General features: G+C 39.6%; 1 protein-coding gene across 1 annotated transcript in view; it reads left to right on the forward strand.

The window, feature by feature from the left end:
* Positions 1-22,681, forward strand: part of SMAP2 (small ArfGAP2) — a 46,398-nt gene that overhangs the window by 15,780 nt on the left and 7,937 nt on the right. Inside the window, exons 2-7 of the mRNA XM_059374288.1 lie at positions 13,962-14,095; positions 15,378-15,463; positions 16,452-16,530; positions 19,757-19,843; positions 20,851-20,932; positions 21,946-22,055. Coding sequence (XP_059230271.1) covers positions 13,962-14,095; positions 15,378-15,463; positions 16,452-16,530; positions 19,757-19,843; positions 20,851-20,932; positions 21,946-22,055 — 578 coding nt within the window. The remainder of the gene's footprint in view (positions 1-13,961; positions 14,096-15,377; positions 15,464-16,451; positions 16,531-19,756; positions 19,844-20,850; positions 20,933-21,945; positions 22,056-22,681) is intronic.

A 22,681-nucleotide genomic window follows, 5' to 3' on the forward strand; every position in this document is an offset into this window, starting at 1 on the left:
TTTTTTTTTTTTTTTTTTTTTTTTTTTTTTTAAGATTTTTTATTTATTTGTCAGAGAGAGCGAGCAAGAGCGAGCACAGGCAGACAGAGTGGAAGGCAGAGTCAGAGGGAGAAGCAGGCTCCCTGCGGAGCAAGGAGCCCGATGTGGGACTCGATCCCAGGACGCTGGGATCATGACCTGAGCCGAAGGCAGCTGCTCAACCAACTGAGCCACCCAGGCGTCCCTAAATACTTGTTACTTTTGCTATAATATGTTGATTTTAGGTTGAATGACTTTTCACCCCATGCCATCTTTTCCTCATTTTTTGCAAATCCATAGTCTTGACTGGGTTAGGTACTGTTTGTCAACTGGGTAGAATACGTTTTGTGAGCATCCTTACTAGGATGCTTTGGGATTCCAAAGCCATGACCGAGACACTTAAGCCTGTGTCAGTCCCTATCCCTCCATCCTTGCAGGCTCTGTGTTCCATCCCAGCTGAGCCTTTGCTGGAGTAATTGCCCACATAAAGCCTTCAAGCCAAACAATTGTTCGTACTGAGATAGTCTCACTGTTTAGCTCCTAATGAAACAATCTCCTTCCTGCCCCCAATGAAAGCAGCTATTTTTTTATTTCCTCCCTCCCTTTTTGGAGATGCCATGTCTCACCCGACACTCTTCTATCTTATTCATAAATGCTTTAAGCAGAGTCTTTGTTCAGAGGAAATTGGCTGGAGCTAAAATATCATGGGCTATCCAGGAGACAAAGAGCATTAAGGGCATCCTTAAGGATACCTTTTCCCTAACTTTATATGTAGCATGATATGTATTATCTTTGTGTGATTTTCTGAGTAAATAAACAGTTTAAACCTCAAGTCCACATAAGAAAGATACTAGGTTTTTAAAAAAGTATACTAAATTAGTTGTTACATAAAGGAGCTTACAGAAATAAAAATAAAACCCAACAACAAAATAGCCATAGACGAGTGCCACAGGACAACAACAAGATGCTCTGGGAATCAGGGCAGGAAGGAGAAGAGGCGTGATTGGGAAAGTGGATAGAGCAAGATTTTAACAAAATGATGTTTTGCAAATAGAAGTAATAGCCCAGGTACAGCTATTTGTGAGAAATCCAGAGTTAATCAGGAAAGTATAAGTAGTCCAGTTTTCCTTATTGACCAAAATTTAGAGCCTCCAAAATATGAATTCAGGAAGGAGTACCCAAAGTAGAAATAATAGGTGCCCAGGAAGCTCCAGTGTGTCCTGCCTGCTTTCCTTTCTCACTTGGGGTTGCTTCTCCTGGATTATCAATGCTTTCCTCATATTGCCATCTCTGTTCCAAAGCTCTGGCTCGTATAGAGACACAAATCACTTCCTTTGATTCTTTCCCCCTTAGTCTTGTTAAGACTGTTTAGAACTCTTGAGTACAAAGGGAAAACAAAAAAGGGAATTTATTACGAAATATACACCCCTAAAAAATAATCCACTATTTTTGGACTCAAAAATAATCACCCTTTCAAAATTTAATTGCTGATCCTCCCTTGGTTTGTTCCTAGTCCCTGTTCTACTTCCTGATCCTGAGGTCTCCATGCCTTAGCTTTATGGGACCAGTCCTGCTTACTTGGCTTGATTTTTTTTTGCTGAGCACCATGCTGTCTTCCATGAGAAAGGTACTATCTAAGGATCCACCATCCAGAAGTTTACTCTCCAGAGAACTTGACCTGAGGTAAAATCCAAATTCGCCTTTTAGTGCTGCTGCTCACATAGGGCTCTTTTACTCATTTCTCTGTAGTTAGGCATCCAGGTTTCTTCCTGAGGTGGTTGACACAATAAGAGACCTCATCCTCCAGGTGGACATGAAAGTTCTCCAGAAAGAGTGGGGCTTTCCACTTGGAGGCCCAGTGCATGTACTACAACTTGTATACTGCTCTCTCATGGGAGCATTTATTTAACAAGAACTGTTTTTTTTTGTTTTGTTTTGTTTTGTTTTAGAGGGGAAGACTTTTATTTTGACTGCCTTAAAATTTAAAAACAGTTAAACAGCAAAGCACATTTTTTAAATAGCAAAGCACATTCTAAATGAAGTAACAATGGTTAAAAGGAAATTTAAAAATTAAGAGATAATTGCAAAATGTTAATTCTGCTAAATTTATCTATCAATTTAGGGCTAAATGAATATAAATATTACTAAGTTTATCTAGGGGTGTCATTTGCTTTTTGTTTGTATATTTGTTTGTATATTTTGTTTTGTATATTTGTCAGAGGGAAAGGGAGAAAGAATCTCCAGCAGATGGGGCTCGATCTCATGACCCTGAGATCATGACCAGAGCCGAAATCAGGAGTCAGATGCTTAACTGACTGAGCCACCAGGGTGCCCGTGTTGCATTGTTTTTAAAACTAATAAAAATTTATTGAGATAAACGTTAAGTTACTTTTGTAAATTTTGAATTAACAGCTCATAGCATTTCCTGTATTGTTTTAAATATCTCTATGTAATCATGTCAGACTTCAATTAATGGTTTAAGTAATAGTGAATATTTTATTTACATCAAAGTGCAATAATTGTACGGTCCAATTCTGGAGAGTCCAATGAACTGGAAATAGCATGTTCCTAAGAATGACATAAGCAATTTCTGAGGGATTACAATGAAAGCAAATGCAGCATCCATTAAATAACAGCCATTTCCTAAAAAGAGATAAAGCAGAATTACTTTTAAAGAGAGAAATAGGCAAATGTCCCCTGGTTGGATGTGGATGTTCAGAGTGCAGCTGCTGTAGAAGCTAAATCAAACCTACATGTGCCCCTGGGTCCCTCGAGCCTCATGGTTTAACCCTCCTCCTTCCTGGGGAACCTGATGAAGGAGAGGGATGCCCTGGCCCTTTCAAGCCTCCGCTTGTTGAATAGCCAATGGGGGGAAGTTGGAATTTAAACTCTCTTTTTAGCCAATTTTTGTCTGCTATGACCAGTTTCTTTTCTTAGCTCATTGAGCTTTCCTCTCAGTCGACAGGGAAGCCAACCAACTTTGTTGAGCTTTTTTCTCATGGGACATAATCCATCTTTGGCAGAGGAAGTGTTTCTTTCCAGTTCTCTCTCTAGGTCTTTGGCCCTCTCTCCATAGAAGCTGCACTGCTGGTGTATACCGCTGATGCTTTTGTACACTTTGGGAAGTTTCTTCATTTCTAAGCAGTACGTTACCTTGTTGATTAGCTTTCTGCACGTTTCTTTATATGTTCTTGCTTCAGCTGGGTCAGTGTTAGAAGTTTCAGCTAAAGCTCTTGAATGTCACTTGTAAGCTGTGAATCTTCAAACTGCAACGTACTTGCTCAGTTTGGAAATTTCTTATTGGACCTGTAAGCTATTTTTTCATTAGATTTTCTTTACATAATTTTTAAAATGTTCCTAGCTTTTTCCCTTCGGGACTTTTTGAGGAGATGCTTAAGTCATGGATGAGTTTCTTCAATCGACTTTGGACTCATAGTCTAGGTGGTCTCCATTTTCTGATCCACTCTTTTTGTATAATCCCAACTGCCATCAGTCATGTTTCTCTAAAGAGAGCAGGCAGGCATGTCATCGCCAGCACAGTCTCAGTCGGAGATTTTTAGCTGGCTGTCCGTTTATCATTTACAGCCTATTTCATGTGTGTCATAGAATTTTCAAGCGTTTTTTTCCCTCCAGTTCCCACACTCTTTGCTTCCACCCTGCGGCTTCTTGGGAAAGCAGCTCTAGGCTTTCCTGAAGGTAAGTATTTTCAACCATACCATCCATTCTTTTCCTCCGAAGTTGCTCTACATTCTTCCGAGATGCTTTTAGTGTTTTTGGCGCCAGTCAGTAGGAATAGGAGAGATTTTGATGTCTCTTTGAGTGGCCATGTGTGCGTCCTTGAAGACAAGCCATCATCACTGCATGAAAGGAAAGCTTAGGGGCCTTACTTTTCTGTACTTTTTCAAGAAAGCCTATTGTGTCTTCAAACGAACAGGTGGCCATGTTCAGATTTGTATTTTTTGCGGTATTCTATGTTCATAATTTCAGAGGACTGGCCTCCATTGGAGGCATCAGCTTGTGTAATCAGCTGAATCTTCTTACTGACTTTATGAGATTCTTCAACCCTGGCCAGAAAATCTTTTGACTAGCTCTTTTTCCCTCCTTAAAATATGTTGGCTCTTTACTGTAAAAACAATCATAGCAGCACATACCAGAACTTCCCAGGGAAACCCCAAGAGATTTGGACCTTGTCTCAGGCTTTCAGACAGCACCACCAAGAATACTGCACAGCCATTCCAGGACTTGCTGGAGGCTCTGTGGTTGGAATCAGGGACTTACCTCGCCTAAGAGTCCCTCTGTCTGTGCCCCTTTCCTGAATGTGAAAAAGACCTCTGGGTATCTGTGGGGAGGATTTACCTTCAGACATTTCTCTGTAGCTGGAGCATAGCAGCTGGTATTGTACACACAGTTTTAAGGGGGGAATTGATGCCTTTATTGGTATATAGAGGTAAAGAGAGGAGTAATAAGAATTAATTCTAGAAGGGCCTGGATCAGGCAAGAATTTAAGCCACACTTAGGAGTTTGAAGTCACTAGACCATGGGGGTCCAGTTACATGTCTTTGAATGGGGTGATAACATCATCAGAGCATACCTTGCTAGAACGACCTTTTCAGAGCCGGGGGGAAAAAAAACAAAAGGACATACTGGACCTGTTCTTCCCCTTCTGAAGTGTTCCGAAGAGTTGAGTAATAATGGTACAGGTTGGTTGATTGGGTAGTTTTTTTTTTTTTTTTTTTTTACTAGAAACATCACCTAAGTATGCACTAGTTATCCACTGCTGGGACAGACGGGAAGGAATAGTTACAGCCTAACCTACAGTGAATCCTCACCTACTACTAACCAGGAAAGTAAGACTGGTGAGGCCCTAAATTTACTAAAAGTTAACTGCCCTTGAGTCTTTTCAGAGTAGCTCAATGAATTTTAGAGATAATGTTACTACCTTTGAGAAAAGTTAGGTTTCAGAGATAATCTTATCTAGGTAAGGAAATTGACTCTTGGAGAAGTGAATTGGCTTGCTTGAAGTCAAACAGCTGATGAGTGGCACAGCTTAGATAACCCCTGTCCTTAACGGTGTGGCAGTGGGGGCTAAGTAAATACCAGGAGGTCTGTACAGGCATGTTTCTGACTAGTTCAAAGCAAGCACTGCTTTTGCTAGGATATCGAGGTCAATAGCCACCATGTAAAGTTGCTGAGCAAAGCTGCTCCATGCAGCTGTAGACATGTGCCTTGTTTTGGCCCCTGGCCTTTTGGCTATGTTACTATTTTGGAGTGATTCCTTTAGGCCCCTTTTCAGTTGTATTTAATATTTTGGTTCTCCCTTACCCAAGGGCTGAGCAAAGTCAAGGCAAATCCTGGTCTGTAAGCCCTGCTAACACCTATAGAAAGATGAAACATGTCTGTTCCCTGTTGATTTCTGAGCTTTAATGTCTTCAGAGAAAAGACATTTTAAGTTAACTGCTGGAATAGGTTTAGATGTAGATTGACTAATCATTTCATCAGTGAGTGCTTGGCAGCATTGTACTTCACTAACCTTTTTTTGGGTTACCTGGTAGGAGGATATGTTTCTTCGCTTCATCTCCACTGATGTCATAGCAATCTGGTTGCTGTCTCTGTTCTATCACTGACCTCCTGGATTGAGTTGGCTCATCTGTTTCATACTCGGTTGTGTGTATGGGTAGCTGCTATCTTTTTTTTTCTTTTTTTTTTTTAAGACTTTATTTACTTGTTGGAGAGGGAGAGAAAGTGGGGAGAAGAAGAGGGGGAGGATGAGGGACAAGCAGACTCTGCACCAAGTGTGCAGCCCCGTGTGGGGCTCTATCTCAGGACCCCGAAATCATGACCTGAGCTGAAACTAAGAGTTGGATGCTTAACCGACTGAACTACCCAAGCGGCCCTGAGTAGACACTATCTTAAGTTCCATCTTTATCTTGCATACCTTGTTATTTTATATAAATATGGGAGGAGTCTAGAAGAAGCATCAGGAGATAAAAATGCAGAATAATGGGATTCAGTATTAGGAAGACATCTCTAATAGTGATTGTCATCTAACAGTGAGTGTAACCACCTTTTGAAATGGTACATAACTCACTTAGCACTGGAGCTATTCAAGGAAGACCCAGATGGTCTCCTGTAGAAGGATAGCCCGCATTCAGTGAGGGATTAGACTCAGTGACTGCTAAAGTTCTTTCTACCTCTGATTTCCCAATTTAAAATTCCTTCATGTAGTATTTACCTTTATTCTCTAATCAGTCTCAGAAAAGTTTCAGTTTGCTTTGTCTCAAAGATTCAAAAAGCTTAACTTCTGTTTTTCTCAAATACGTGAACATGGACAGTGTCTCTTTTTTGTAAAAGGAAACAGCATTTTTGTAAGACAGACCGGATGGAAAGGAACTTCTCTTGCAGAACATTCTGAGAGCAGAGGTTGATTGAGTAAGCCCTTATTTTGATCTGGTGGTTCCTTAAAATGTTCATGCATACAGACATTCAAAGTTACTGCTTATTGTTATTTTAGAAGAGGGAACTAAGTGAGTTTTCTTTTGTGTAGATGAAAATTGGCTGGTAAACATACCTCTCAGCAGCCTTCCTTAATTTCTCCAAGATGACTATGGTGTTTCTGCACATTCTTTGTAGGTAAATCGGGGGGTGAAGGGACATGATGAGTGGAACTGAGGTAACATTAGAATTGTTCTTTAAATAATCACTGCTTCTTTATCACTTTGACTCCTAAATTTTGTGTTGGGATTTAATGACGGACCAAGTCAAGTAACCCCTGTTTTCAAACCAGAGTTTGTTGATTTAGCTTCTTACTCATGTGTCTGTCACATTCAGGCCATTTTTCAGTGCCAGTCACAGGCTCCACACACTGAATTTGATTCAGTTCCTTAGATTCATCAAGACCTAACATCTTCATAAATTGATTATCTCATGCTGCATTCTCAGAGCCATTGAAGGTCAACAGAAAGGGACTCCCAAATTACCTACAGATCAGCTAGTAGAACTGCGGTGTAGAAGTCACCTTGGGGCTGGTGGTTTGCCCATCCACTGTACAGGTTTCTCTGCTGTCCCTGAGAGATGTTCATCCAGCCTCTGCTTAAATACCTGCACTTAACTGGATTCTACCATTTCTGGATAGGCTGCATTTGTTTTCACACAGCCTTAATTGTTACAAATTTCTTCCCCAGAGTGTACTCACTGGTGCTAGTTCTGCCTTTGGAGCCTCACCAAAGTAACCAATCCCTTTTCTGTGTGGTAGCTTCATCATTAAGGTGTTTGAAAACATTCATTTTGCAAAATGGGAAAAAAATCATATATACTTTTATTGATGACTTCACTTAACAAATACTAATTTTGGTTGTTTGCAAACATTGGGCTAAATATTTGAGATAAATGGTGTGGTCTTTGCCTTCTAGAGCTCCCAGTCTATTTAGGGCAAGAGAGACTTGTAAGTAACTAAGTATAGTAAGATATTAAGTATTAGAAGAGCAAAGCATACACTGACTACTAACCATGAAGAAGATCAAGGTTTATTCCATTAGAGGGCCTCAGAGAGGAGGTGACATTGGACTGGGTTTTGAAGTTTGTGAAGCAGGAAATGGGGAGAAAGCCATTCCAGGTAGGAAGAATAGTATAGGTAAACAGGTATGAGTACATGGCAAGTTTCAGAATGATGATTTGCCCAGCATGTGTAAAGCACAAGCTCCTAGAGGGTTTTATATGTCATGTTAAGGTGTTTCAGCCTCTCCTGCAGCCAATAAGGAGTCATGGATGGCTGTGTTGTTTTCCAAATATCTGTACTGTTTTTTTCTGATTACAAAGTAATAGAAGTTCATTGCAAACAATTCAGTGAGTACATAAAAATATAGAGAAGAAAATAGGTGTTTCACAGCCCTACTACCCAGAAATAATAGCTTTTAATATTTTACATATGTTCTTCTAGACATTTTTTTCTGTGCATATGCATATATTTATTCATACTTTTAAAAATGGAATTGTTCTGCATATACTGTTTTGAAACTCAGTTTTAAAATTAGTATACTGTGGGGGCATCTGGCTGGCTAAGTCAATGGAGCATGCAACCCTTGATCTGGGGTTGTGGGTTCGAGCCTCATGTTGGATGTAGAGATTACTTAAAAATAAAGTCTGTTTAAAAATTAGTGTAACATGGAAATATTTATATATTAGAGAGTTACAACATTTATGTAATCTGTTATTTCTAACTTTTATTAAATAATTCTAAATATATTAATGAACGTTCTTAATATATGTGTTCTTGACCTATTGTTTCCTTGATGAATTCTTACCTGTTCTTTTCCTGATGAATTGAATGGGTTGGGAAGGGGGAGTCAAAGAATTTATTTACTTTTAAATAATTTTTGCTTTCTGAGGAACTATGGCATGTATGTCCTGGGAACATGACAGCAAACATCACAGGTCTGCTGTCTGCTCTTGTGGCATTGGTTAGTGGAGAAGACGTGTTAAACCATTACACAAATAAAAATATGATAAAGTGTGGTACGACTTAGGAAAAAGCAAAAGGTAAATAAAATTTTGTAACGTTTAAAAAGTCCTGTCTTTTACTGATGTACACCAAATTATGTACAGATCAAATGGTATGATGTTTGAGATTTGCCTCAAAATGTTCCAAGGTTGGGAGAAAGAGAAAGTGGTGGGAGTATAGCTGAAAAACCATTGGCCAGAGGTTTGTAATTGCAGAAAGTGGTAGTTAATTATACTCTGCTTTTGTGTGTTTGAAATTTTCTATAGTAAAATGCTAAAGCCAGAAGAAAGGGGCCAACGAAAGGTTCCTTTGAGGAAGAAACTTTACAGCTATGACCTTTGATATATATAGGAGTCGACCAGGCTGCAAGTGGTGGATGGGGGTCAGGGAAAGAGCTTTTTAGGCAGTAGGGTCCACGTGTACAAAGGCCAAAAGCTCTATGTAAGGAGCATGTTGGTTTTTTGAGGAAATGAAAGAAGACTGGTATTGGAGTTGGGAAGCCGGGGAAGTGGGCATGGGCTAGATCACATAGACTTTGGAGACCATGTTAAGTATTTTGTTCTTTAATCCAACAGTGATAGTAGAAAGTCTTTCACAGTTTTATACAGCTGAAAGATAAGGTTGCTTTTGCTTCTCTGAGAGTTCAAGCTGGCTGTTTTGTGGAAAATGGTTTTGGTTTGGGGCTAGAGGGGAAGAGAACATAAAAATAAAAGTGGAGAGACATCAGGATGTTATTGCGCTAGTCCAGGAGATCTGGAGACTTCATATTAGAGAAATAGCATTGCCAACAGAGAGAAGGGATTCTGAACTGAGAGATATTGTGGTCTTGGTGATAGCGTAGATATGGGGGATTGAGGGAGAAAGGTGTACATTTCTGACTGATACAGTTGAATGGATGGAATTGTAATTCACTAAGATCCTAAGAAGAATGGAGAAAGAACAGGTTTTGTGGCAAAGGATTGAGAGCTTAGTTTGGAATATGCCATTCAGAAAATTCGCTCCAGTTTACATTTTCACAGTTCTATGTGAGACCTGTGTCATGTTTGTATTCAGGGTTCTGATCTGTACAGATTTGAGTTTTAGAAAGATTATTCTTTCTAAAGAGGCCAGTTAGTCTGTGAGCTTTTTGAGTCAGGGAATCTTACCTGTACTGTGTCTGCCTTTGTATCCCTGTACCGAAGCAGAGTGTTGGCATATAGTAGGTACTCAGTAAATAATGTTCGAAGAATAAGTGCTTATAGGTGAGATAGGTTTAAGTAGAGATTGATAGACTTGGGAGTTTCCAGGATAGACTCAACAGGGCTTGGATGTAAAGATGGAAAAAATTTTTTTTCTTCCTTGGCCTTTGGTGTTGAAGAGCTTTTCAGTTGCTCCAGGATGCTAGCAGTCTCAGTATGTGTAGCCATCAATGTATCAGTGTGTTTTTCTTTTGCTCAGTATTTATTTGTTTAGAACTCCATAGGTTAGAGATCATCAAGTTGTAATTATTATAATACTAGCTTCAAGCTATCTGTAACTGTAGTTTTTTCTCTCTCTGCTAACTTCTCAAGCCCAGAACCCTCTAAAAGCTAGCAGCTCTGGTGGTGGGGGAAGTTGTAGCAGCAAAGGAAATTTATAGCAGTAGTTGGTATGTAGAAGCTTTCCAGTAGTTGAATGTAAATAGGATTTACTTACATGCTTTCCATTTTACAAATGGAAACATAAGCCCTAAAAAGACTTGTCAGAACATATGCAACCACTCTTTGTAAGCCCAGATTTCCCTGATCCTGAGGTGGTGCTTACCACAGTCAAATTCTTGACAGATCAACCAAATCCATATACTTTAAAATTTTTCACTGATTGCTTATTGCAGAGTGACTACATGTTAGTTGTTTTTTTTTTTTTTTTAAAGATTTTATTTGTTGATTTGACAGGCAGAGATCACAAGCAGACAGAGAGGCAGGCAGAGAGAGAGAGAGGGAAGCAGGCTCCCTGCTGAGCAGAGAGCGCAATGCGGAACTCAATCCCAGGACCCTGAGATCATGACCTGAGCCAAAGGCAGCGGCTCAACCCACTGAGCCACCCAGGCACACCTAGTTTTAATACTACTTAATGCTTCTGGAACCTGCTCTTCGGGGCCTGTGGAGTATGTTCACTTAGCCATGACCTTGTTCTTGTGTTGTGCTAACTACTACCAGTTTATATCGCTTCTCTATCCTGTTTGCTTTTAAAATGGTTGATAGTATTGCCTCTCAGAGTCCCTTTCCATTTTCAACTTGGAAAGGGGTATCTTTTGTTATTTCCTGCTTTGTTGCCATGACCAATGTGTACTGAACAATTGTTTTTATCTTTGGAAGTTTACCAGATTTAAGTAGGCTGGCCTTGTTGCAGCAACCCCAGGTACTGTGGAATCCAAGTCTGTCAGGTTGACAGTTTGGGGCCTATATATGTGTGGTGAATACATGTGTGGGCACAAAGGCAGGGTGGGGGAGTACAGCAGAGAAGGGGAATAGGTGGAGGTTTAGATAGTATATTTTCAAGGAATATTTTCAGGGAGATAAAGGAATCTGCTTATAAAATTTCATGTTTTGTAGAATATTTGAAATTGGATCCAGGGTAAATTTTTTCTTTCAGATGTTTAGTCAGTCAGTTTTGGTTCTGACATTTTAAGACCAGAACTCATATTTCTGTCTAAAAAGAAGCGTTCTGTGGTGTTGCATAGAGTGTTGGTATATGCATATTAATGAGTTAACCAGCCTTTACAGAGAAGATGGTGAATGGGAAATGGGTACTGGAAATCTCATTCTATACCATGTTATTACATGTAGCTCTCTTATATTATCATCCCTCTGTATTCTGTGAGGTACGCATTTTATAGATGATGAAACTGAGGCTTAGCAAGTTTAAGTATCTCTCTGAAGGTCATGCAGCTAATTATTAATGGAGCTAACATTTAAATCTAAGCTTTTTCTGGCTGCAAAAATTGTACTTTAAAATAAAAGATTTTATTTATTTATTTGACAGAGAGAGATCACAAGTGCAGAGAGGCAGGAAGCGGGGTGGGGGACGGGGGAAGCAGGCTCCTCGCTGAGCAGAGAGCCGGATGCGGGGCTCGATCCCAGGTCCCTGAGATCATGACCTGAGCTGAAGGCAGAGGCCCAACCCACTGAGCCACCCAGGTGCCCCCCAAATTGTACTTTTAATAACAGCATTTTCCTGCCTTTTCAGATGTATAAAGTAACCTTCATCTTTTGTGTTTTCCTCTTCTCCAGTTTCATAATCTTTTATGGTGCATGAAGTTACTGACTAATCAATCTAGTGGCTTAAAACTGAAGGAGGCTGAGTGAGCTACAACTGTCACTGTTCCACTGGGAAAAGGTTGTGGACAGATGTGGGAGGGGATCAGAGGAGGCGGTCTGACTTTTCATGAAAATAGTATTGCCTGCATTTCTGTACTCAGGCCTTGTTAGTGGCTCCATAGTATCAGGTCTTGGCCTTGTGTTCCTCAGAGGCAAAGAGACTTTACATACTCTATAATGGGATCTGGAGAAATTCCACAGCTGTGACAGTGGCTTAGAGGATTGGGGATCAGCATCTGTGGACTTAGGGCCTGGAAGCAAACAGCGTAACATTCCACAGCTAACTTTTAGTTAGTGGCTTCTGGTTGTTGTTAGTAAACAAATATATTTTAGCTATCTCGTGATGCGTTCTAGAATCTGGAGCAAAGAGAAAATGGTAAAGAAACACAAAATATTAGCTTTTGGTCCCGTTTTTAATCCCCTATAACTTAAATCATACACCTATATTCCTTTATGAAAACTGTAGCCCAGTGTAGACACACAAACCCAGAGAAACTTCATTTCTATCTGTTGAGGCCTTTCATTTTGTTTTTATATAGTTCCCCACCAGTGAAAGATGTGTGTACATCATTTGCATGTATTAGCTGTGTGGCAGACCCTCTGTGCAAATCCATTTAGGGATTTCAAGCGGCTGAAGTTCTTTTCAGAAGATAAATCTGAGCCTATCAAGATAGTTGCAATAAGAAGGTACTGGGATAAAATTTCAGGCAGAGAACACCACCTGGTGGTTATAGGGAGGATTGGAGCTTTCTGTATTTATGGTATTTGCCATAGTATCTGAATATTAAGAAAATTACATTCTTTTTTATAATAATTGTGAATTCAGATTTCTAAGAATAATTTTTTGCCATACAGTTCTAGCATTGTTCCATTAAAATGGCTCTCAGAACCTGCAGACTAACCAAGTAATTGTCTGGCAGAATTGAAGTCCAGTGCCCTTGGCTCTTCTAACAGATCCTGTTTATCTCTGTAAAGAATCATTTGGTGTCTTTTCATTCTTTATTGCAACCTCTAACTTTGGTATCATGCTTATTTTATATGGTAAACCTCTGCCTAGTGGAATGATGGAGAAGGAAACATTAGTGACTTTTCAGTAATTTTTTGGCAGGTATCATATAAAAGCAAGTTGTTTTTTTCCTGCTTAAAAACTATGAAGAGGAGTTTGATGATTTTCCAGAGTGATTAATAGAATGAGCAAAGTTGGCAAGGGGTGGGAGATTATATAAGTTTTTTATTAAAATGTATACCTGAGATTTCTTTTTTATTGAAGTAAGCATCTTTGTTATTTGACAGTCTTGAATGGAGAGAGTTCTGTAGTTAGGTAAAGTGGGGACATCAGCTCAAGGGGAGAAGATCCTATTAAGTTAATCAGGATGCATATTTTATAGGCCTGGTGGGGAGGGGAAGATAAACAAAGTTTTAAATTTCAGGCTGAGACTTGGGCTGGCTTGGCATGTCTGTATCTTTTTTCCTGGTAGGAAAACTGAATCCAGGCCTGGCAATCATTGAAAAGTTTCTTGAGAGAAGGCTATTCATGCAAGATACTAAATGGAATGTGATGTGACTTTGCACTGTTCTCCTGGGATACTTTTTTATATGAGTAAAAGTGTTATAACATCTGCATTTTAGCAATCATATTCTCAAATACTGTAAAAAGCTGCTCCATACATACATGCCACATACTATATAATTCCACTCACATGAAATATCCAGAATTGGCAAATCTATAGAGACAGAGAGATATGTGGTTCCCAGGGTCTGGTGGGAGGAATTGAGAGGAAATAAGGGGGGTGCCTTTTAATGGGTTTGTGATTTCTTTTGGGGGAGATGAAAATGTTTTGCAGCTAAATAGTGATAATGGTTGCATAACTGTGTGACTATACTAAAAAAACCACAGTACGGTATCTTTAAATTTAAACTAAACTTAAAAAAAAAAAAGGCACTGATCCTTGGAGGAGTGAACAAAACCATTAAAAAAAGGTAAATGTGGTAACGGTTCCCTCCTTTATGTTCTAGCAGAAATGTTGTCTGATAATCTAAGTATTCCCACTTGGGCCTTGAATATTGTTTTAATTTATGTTTTATTGCCCTGTTCCTGACCTTCACAGGGCCACGATGGGCCTCCTGGAACATTGGTGTCTTCATCTGCATTCGATGTGCTGGAATCCACAGGAATCTGGGGGTGCACATATCCAGGGTAAAATCAGTTAACCTCGACCAGTGGACTCAAGAACAGATTCAGGTACTTACATAGCCCAACAGTGAGTCAGCTGTTCCCATATTTCCATGTAATAGTAGTTCCATATGAATTTCAATCATACGGGGCACAAGGGTGAAGATAAAGAAAAATTTAGTTGTGAAACACTTATGTCAGATTCTTACACCTTAAGAGAACATTCTTACTCTTTCTATTTAAGATATAAGTTATTCTACCCATATTTTACCTCCTTCAAAACCCAAAGTCTGTGGTCTAGGACCCCATGGTTATGCCCCCAAGGTATAAAGGGCGATCTTTGGATTATTTTTTAAGGCCCCTGGGATGTGCAGATCTAACATTTGTAGTTTTAGATAGTCGTGCGCACCTGCATGTGCACGCATGTGCATGCGCACACACACACACACACACACACACACAGATACTCCAACTTACAGACATATTTTATTGCTAAAATATGTGTTGAATCTTGCTTGCTGTTAGGTTGGTGGGCTGGGAGTAAGACACTTATGTTGGTGAGTCTAGCTGGCTTAAGATCTGCAGCTCTATGTAGCTTCATTCTTCTCTGTTCTCTTCCCACATCAAAACTTTTTTCCTTTTTTTAGGGGGGTGGGAGTGGGAAGAAAGGATCCAAAGAAAATAGTTGCTACAGTTGGTGGTGGAAATAAGAGGTTTTCTTAACTAGAAAAGGCTTTAGAAATTACTTTAGACTGCTTTTATAGAGTCATCAAAGTCTAAAAGATTATTTGTATTTTTCAGTTACACTTTACTATATCTAATGAAGGAAATTACATGCCATGGAGGTAGTTGGGAATTTGAAGATAAAAAATTCAGGGATTTACCCCTCACAAGTGTTAAGGAATCTATTTAAAAGGCCTAATGGGAAGCACATGTCTTGGTAATAAAGCTGACTAGGTTAATTAACAGTATAAACTCAGAATTCTAGTTATTACTCAATTATTGCCTGCCTGATTACATACTGATTATTGCTTATCAAGTAGACATTTTAATTGGTAGTTGCGTGTCTTGAGATTTCAAATGGGGTCTTGAATTATTATTGAATTAAATATATCTTGTCAGATTTTTCAATAAAAAGCACGAAGGGTGTGTTTGTGATGGACAATCATGGAGGCAAATGATCGGCACTAGTGTGGAGAGAATCATGGATAGGAAATCAGGGTATGAGCATGGATCTTGTTCTGCCACCATCGGGTTGATTCTTCAGTTGTAAAATGCTGCAGTTGGGCAAAAAGTTTTTCAAGTCTTTCCTCACCTGACATTCCATGTTTCTACATCTTTTTGATTGCAGTGCATGCAGGAGATGGGAAATGGAAAGGCAAACCGACTTTATGAAGCCTACCTTCCTGAGACTTTTCGGCGACCTCAAATAGACCCGTATCTTTTCTGGAGTGACTTAGAAGGCTGACTGGTATTTTGGTGTTTTGGGAGAGTCACATAAGATTTAAGCCCCTTGATCTGACTGGGCCATCTCTATGTGGTGTAGTCAAAGTCTTGCTTTTTTCTCTCCTGCCACCAACACATACAAAAAGCATATTTATACTTTCTAATATTGGAATGGTGCTGCCACATGGAGAAGACTCATTTGGGAATTAAGACTGCAGTGGCTCACTGTGAATTCTCCCATAAAGTGACATCTCTGATAGTTTTTGAATCTTTGAAACTATTGTGTGCCAAAAAGAATAGATTACTGTGCTGTATTGAATCAGCAAAACTACCATTCATTCTTAATGCCTTTGCTGTGTCCTCTGTGAAAGAATGAACTGTTATTAACCAGTTAATCAATAACTTTCTTCCCCCATCCCCTCAACAGGGCGTAGCACTCACTCACAAAACCAAATGTCATAAAGGCAGTGCTTCTCAAAATGTGGTTTGTAGACTGTCTTTTTAGAGTTTGCTTTTTGCTGGGTGTGGGTGGAACCTGTTAAAATGCAGATTTGGGCCCTGCAGAAGAGACACTAATCAGAATCTGGTCGTGACATACAGGGCTTATAGTTTTAAGGTGCACTCCAGGTGCCTTTGTATAAGGCCTTTGACCCAGGGGCTTTAAAATAGATAATTGGCTGCTTTACCTGTATTCTAGAAGAGCCTCAGGTTCCTCTGATGTCAGTATGAAGATTAATCCCATTTGCTGCTATCATTATCCTGAAGGAAAATCATAGGAAATGGTGATTCCCTGCAGTAACCATGAAGGAAGCATTTTAAGGTTGTGGTCAGGGAAACTGCATGTGAAGAAATAGGAGCCATATGGAGAAACGGGGCAGGAGGGAAAGAGGAGGACAACATTCTGTTGAATACAGATCGACCTGTTAGAGTCAGACAATGGGAAAGATTTGTTTGATTTAACCTTAATAAGCTTTTGCAGAGCTGTCGAGGGATTTATTCGAGATAAATACGAGAAGAAGAAATACATGGACCGAAGTTTGGACATCAATGCTTTTAGGGTTGGTTATAAATCTTTCAAGCCTTGTTCAAAATCATAAAAAAAAAAAAAAATAGAAAAAAGCTAATTATTGAATCAAGGCCACAAGATATCATGGAGCAGACTTCCATGTCAGGGACAGACAGGGCAAACCATCAGTGAGTTCTTTGTCTTGATCTGTATTTAGGCGTCAATGATTCCCAGTTCCAAATTATTCCTTCAGATGGAGATGTTGGGCATACTAGTAATATGTCTGTGTATCTATGTGTATAAATGTCTGTGTATATATGTATTTTTTTCTGTAAATGAAGTCAACAAAATTAACTAAATCACCAAAGTTTTCTTCAGTGTGACCAGTGTGTATTACCAGTGTGTTGATGGACACGGTGGGACCCTGTTCCCGAAAAGGGTTTTAGAAGGAGACTACCAGTTGTCAAGCTCACTTTCCATCCTAGGCATTTGGTTAGAATCTGAAGCACAGTGTAACTAGGACAAGAATAACATACAGGTGAAATACAAAAGGTTTCTTGAAGAAGGAAAGGTGCCTGACTAGTGACAACTAAAGAGGAACCAGTATGACAACCTAAAAAAGCCTTTGATAAACTCTATAGTAAATTTGCTTAGGAATAATTGACTATTTCTTTAGCTTCAGAAGTATAGCTGGATTCTCCAGCTCTAACGTAAGTCCAATTTATCATCTTCCAGTTTTGTATTTTAATGGAGGATATACAGGACTCTAAGCCCTTCCAGGTAATTTAAAGTCAAACTAATTGGAATCTGCCCCAGATTGATCTTTTGGGTTTTGTGAAAAGGGGCATCAACTAGCAGGTGAGTTTCAATGTAGGCAAGTAAGTGCAGGGTAATATATTTAGTTAGGTGAAGATAATTCCTTCTCAACTTAGTATGAGGGACTCTTACTTCATAGTCATCCAGAATCTGTCATAACTGTTCTGTGAAAGAATCAACCCAGTGTAGAGCCACAGCTTGGATGGCATCATCAAAAAGAGTTTGGAACCAAAGGACACACATTTCCTTTGATTTGTAGAAAACTGGTCTGTCTTCTCAGTGCTGTTCATTGTACCGAAAGATATGAAATCAGATGAGGTCAGAGCTGAGTATCTGAGATAATCCAGATGATAGGGGAGGAGGGAAGAGTTGCTATATGAAGATAGTGTTCATGCAGACTTACGTTGCTGGTGTACCATACCCATGCAAACAGCCTGTTTTACTCACTGAATGTTTTCACTTAGGAAAGAAATACCTTCTGTTTACCAAAAAGCTCTTCCAAGAATTTTTATTTGATGTACTTAGTTTTTGAAAATATTCTTGTGAAGATTTATATGCCAAGAATTAATATTTGCTAAGTGAAGGCAGGTAATAGTCAAATTGGAAAAAAGTGGCCTTGTTAGAGTATTATTTTTAAATGGACAGATAAAGTATTTTTCACTTCAAGAAATAAAGTGTTCTGTATTAAAGCACTACATCATGTATGAAACAGACATAGCCACATGTGTTCTTTGTGGTTATAATATCATATTACAGATAATAAGAAAATTAAAGTGGAAAATCCATGCCTACCTTTATCATCTTTACCAGTGATGATCACCTTGGTGTGTTCCCTCTTTTTTTGTAGTTACTTTTAGGAGGCACAATTATAATAGTTATATAAATTGTCTACTATTTTCATTCAGTGTAGCATATTATGTATTTTTATGTTTCTTATATAATGTTCATAACTTAATTGTTACATCCTTCAGTGAGTTACTAGATCAGTATATTCTATATCACAGACAATGTAGAAGACAAGAAAGGTTGTTTAAATGTTTCTTCAGCATAAATAATTCTGGGATGAACTTCTTGGTGCATAAGGTTATATTTCTACATTTTGGATTATTTTCTTAAGATACATTACAAGATATGGTATTATCTAGGTCAAAGGGTTTCAGTATTTGTCTCTTTTTAGTTTTGCTAATATACTTTCCAGAAGTTGCACTGTTTTATGCTGTCTTCTAGGCATTGTAGAAGAGTGCTAGTTTTACTTGTTCCCTATCAACCCTATTATTATTGAGATCGTTCTCCCCTCAAGAAAGTATTTTATTTTATTTCTTTTATTTATTTATTTGATAGACAGAGATCACAAGTAGGCAGAGAGGCAGGCGGGGTGTGGGGTGGGGGTGGAGGCAGGCTCCCTGCTGAGCAGAGAGCCTCATGTGGGGCTCGATCCAGGACCCTGGGATCATGACCTGAGCTGAAGGCGGAGGCTTTAACCCACTGAATAGTTTTTTGAATGCACTTCCTCTTATAAGTCCGTGTTCTCAAGTTTGCTCTGAGGTTCTGTTCTGCATTTAGGTATTTATTTGATGTTAAAAATGAGACCAATACATTATAATCTATGAAAGAATTATGAAACTGCCTCTGGAAGTAACGAAAACTGAGAGACTTTCTAACCTCTTACTTTTGATGTGCTTTTTTTTCCAGGCAACTCTTTCAGGACCCCCTAAAAGGGATATTTTAATCCCTTTGCTTTTTTTTTTTTCCCCTTTGGCCTTATATCCTTAATTTTTTGTTTTCCTAATATTTAAGCTTGAAATTACAGTTTTATTTTCTGATTTTAAAAAGAGGAGACTAACATTGAGAGGATTTATGATTGAATTAGAATCACAAAGGATGGGGTGCCTGGGTGGCTCAGTGGGTTAAGCCTCTGCTTTTGGCTCAGGTCATGATCTCAGGGTCCTGGGATCAAGTCCCACATCAGGCTCTCTGCTTGGCAGGGAGCCTGCTTCCTCCTCTCTCTCTGCCTGCCTCTCTTCCTGCTTGGTCTCTCTCTGTCAAATAAATACATAAAATCTTTAAAAAAAAAAATCACAAAGGATGTATGTTAGGTAAGATGAACACGAATTTATTTACTGGTGTACCAAAATGAGGGGGACCCCTCAAAGCATGAGTAAGTTAAACTTGGGTCACAAAGGGGCAACAAACTGGTGAAACGTTTTTAACTTCTGTAGGTAACCTGGACTCGCATTTCAGGAGTCATAGGTGAGTTAGAACAAGGAGGCACTTAGTGAAAGATGCCTCTTACAGCATTGAGGCTACTGTGGTACAAAGAAACCCCCATGTTTGTCAGACTCCTGCTTCAGATTCAACAGGAATATTTCCTGTCCTTTTTGCACATTTGGAATTACAATTTGTCTAACTATTGGTCACCGTGGGACCTGTGTTCTTTGTCTTGTTTTGTTAAATCATTACAGAAAGAAAAAGATGACAAGTGGAAACGAGGAAGTGAACCAGCTCCAGAGAAAAAAATGGAACCTGTTGTTTTTGAGAAAGTTAAAATGGTAAGTGGGAAAGTCTTCACACTGGGATGGCCTGGGGTTTGTGTATATGCAGAGGGGAGGGGAAGGAGGCCTTTTGGTGGGTGGGGTGGGCTTAAGAGCATTCTGCACCATTTTACTTGGAACCAGAGGGTTCCACATTTAGATTAGATTGCCTGGTGCCATTTCTGATGCTTTCCCATTGCCTTGTTGCCTAATCTGCTCTGTGACTTTTCTCTTTGGGGCCAGTGAGGGGTTTGGGACGGCATCTGCCCCATCTGAGCTAGAGGCACGTTCCATGTGTGATACCTCCCGAGCAGATGCTCTCTGCATCCTCTCTCATTAGACACTCTCTACCTCATTTTCCTGTTGTGGTTAAGAACAGTCCAGAAGCTGGGCTGTACCGATCCATTTTAATCCTCTTCCTGTATTCTTGCTCTATCATCTTGAAGTAGACACCTTTCTTTTTTTCACAGGACATTGTGGCTATAGTAGTGGATACTCTAATGTAAGAGCTTGGAATCTTGGGAGAGAGGACTTTTTACTGTTTGCTTAAGGAAGAGTCTTTGATTGTCATTCTGAATCGCACTGTCTGCAGAACACAGTCATTAATGATACGGGCAGAGTGAATTAGGTAATCTTTAAACTGATCTCCCTTTTGGTATTAAAGTTTTTCTAATCACTGGGAGATTTGTTGGCTCTGGGCTTTTATACCCTCAGACACCTACCTTTATTCTTGGCTTTTTCTGGGGCCCAAACCTGCTATTTTTGTAGGATCTTCTGATCTGTGGTTGTCTTGGTTTCAGAAAGCCAGACAAGCACAGATGATATCTTTTTCACTTTAGGTTTGGTTTATGCACCTATACTTCCTGACTTGATTCTTTCACCTGACACTTCCTGAGTTTTCTTTCTTTGGAACTCTGAATAAGGGCAGCCGTACCAGAAGAACACCTGTGGCTTTACAGTGACGAAGGGAAAAAAGCGTTAAAAAACACCTGCTTATTTCTTTCTTTAACATATTTTCACCTTAGCCACAGAAAAAAGAAGATCCACAGCTACCTCGGAAAAGCTCCCCGAAATCCTCAGCCCCTGTCATGGATTTGTTGGGCCTTGGTAAGAGCCAGACTTTCCCACTCCCATACTCTTACATATTATGATGAATTCTCTGTCATCCTGGGAAGATAGATAGTGATGGGATTCTTTACTTTGTGTCTTCATCGCTAAGATGGTTCTTTCATGTTTTTCCTGTTGTTTCACCTCTCAGCAGTCATTCTAAGAAGTGTTTACACTTTTCAGAGCAATAGTATAGCGTAGTGGTTTGGAGTCGGAGTCCCATCTCTGCAACTTACTATATGTGTGACCCTGGGTAGTTTACTTAACCTCTGAACATTAATTTCCTAATCTGTGTCATAAGGATGATAACCGTCTCTATTTCAGAAGTGTTGTTGGGAGGATTCAATGAGATCGTTCCTCTCAAGCTCTTTGCCCCTTGCCTGGCATGAACTAAGTATTCAGTAAACGTTAGCAAGTTTCACTAAACCAGCTCCCATGAGCCATGCCCCCATCCCTCTCACTTTCAGGTGCAGTGTGTTTCTGAGATGGCCTATTAGCCTTGTGGTTATTTTTCTCCAAACCTTTGAAACCCTGAGCTAGTGGTCTGCCCCTTTCAGAAATAGAACCCATTCTTTACCCTTCACAGATCTCATGGCTGTACTTTGGTTTCAGTGCATTTCTGCTAATTTAGGTTATGGGCTATTTAGGTTTATAATTTCTATACCTTCCATTTATTTCTGAAAAAGAGAGAAAAGCTACACAGCTGTTCCCCTCAAATAGCCAGAAGGGAGCCAGCCAGCCCCTTTGCTAGGGGGCTAATAAAGCCTTCAGGTCTCGGTTTCTGCTGCCCCATCCCAGATAGCTGGGCTCCAGCCTTCTCCAGCATGCTCCGGGGAAGGTAAGGTGAGGCCTTTTTTGAAATGCTACATCCAAACTAGATGGTGTCCAAAGCCTAGATTTCCAGGTCTCTGATGGAGCATATAGGTTTTCTCTGTGCACTTTGTATCTAGAGTAGAAGGAAGTCATGGGCTTAATGAGCAGTGCTACGGTTGAGCTTTGCTATCTCTTTCCAGATGCTCCTGTGTCCTGCTCCATGGCAAATAGTAAGACCAGCAATACCCTAGAGAAGGATTTAGATCTTCTGGCTTCTGTTCCATCACCCTCTTCTTCAGTTTCCAGAAAGGTGAGTCATGTGGATGCCTTAGGATTAAGGAACATTCTGAAAAGGATAATTTTGATAAAATGGAACCAAGTCATACTTCTGTGGTGGAGTTGGACTTAATTAATTAATTATTTAATTGGCTTTCTTAATTCTTGATTCTTCCCTTAAACCTTGTGCCATCTCTGTTACAGCCTAGGATTACTACTCATTCCCTTTTGTCTCCTGCCCAAAAAAAGTGGGTCCTTTGAGTGGGCTTCTGTTGAAGGTGTGTCTCACTGTAAAGGCTGATACTTCAGGTCAGCTCCCCAGCATGGAGGTTACTGCCAGAGAATTTGTAGGTGTGAAAGACTTGAAACTGTTAATGGCTACCATTGGTGGACTACCTGCTTATGACCAGGCACAGTGCTAAGTGATTTTGTATACCTGTTTGCGTATTTCTTTTATAACTTAAAATATTTACCACAGCCCTGAAAAATGGGTATTTTATAGATGAGAAAACATTAATTCAGAAAATTTATGACTAGCCTCTTGTTATGCAACTAGTAAGTGGCTGCGCTGGGATCTAAACTCAGTTCTCCATGGCTGCATCATTTGTAGGTTGATTTTTGTTTGTTTTTCACCGAATCACTTGTTCAACTGTGGAATAA

Source organism: Mustela nigripes, chromosome 14 (assembly GCF_022355385.1).
Source record: "Mustela nigripes isolate SB6536 chromosome 14, MUSNIG.SB6536, whole genome shotgun sequence".
Lineage (NCBI taxonomy): Eukaryota > Metazoa > Chordata > Mammalia > Carnivora > Mustelidae > Mustela > Mustela nigripes.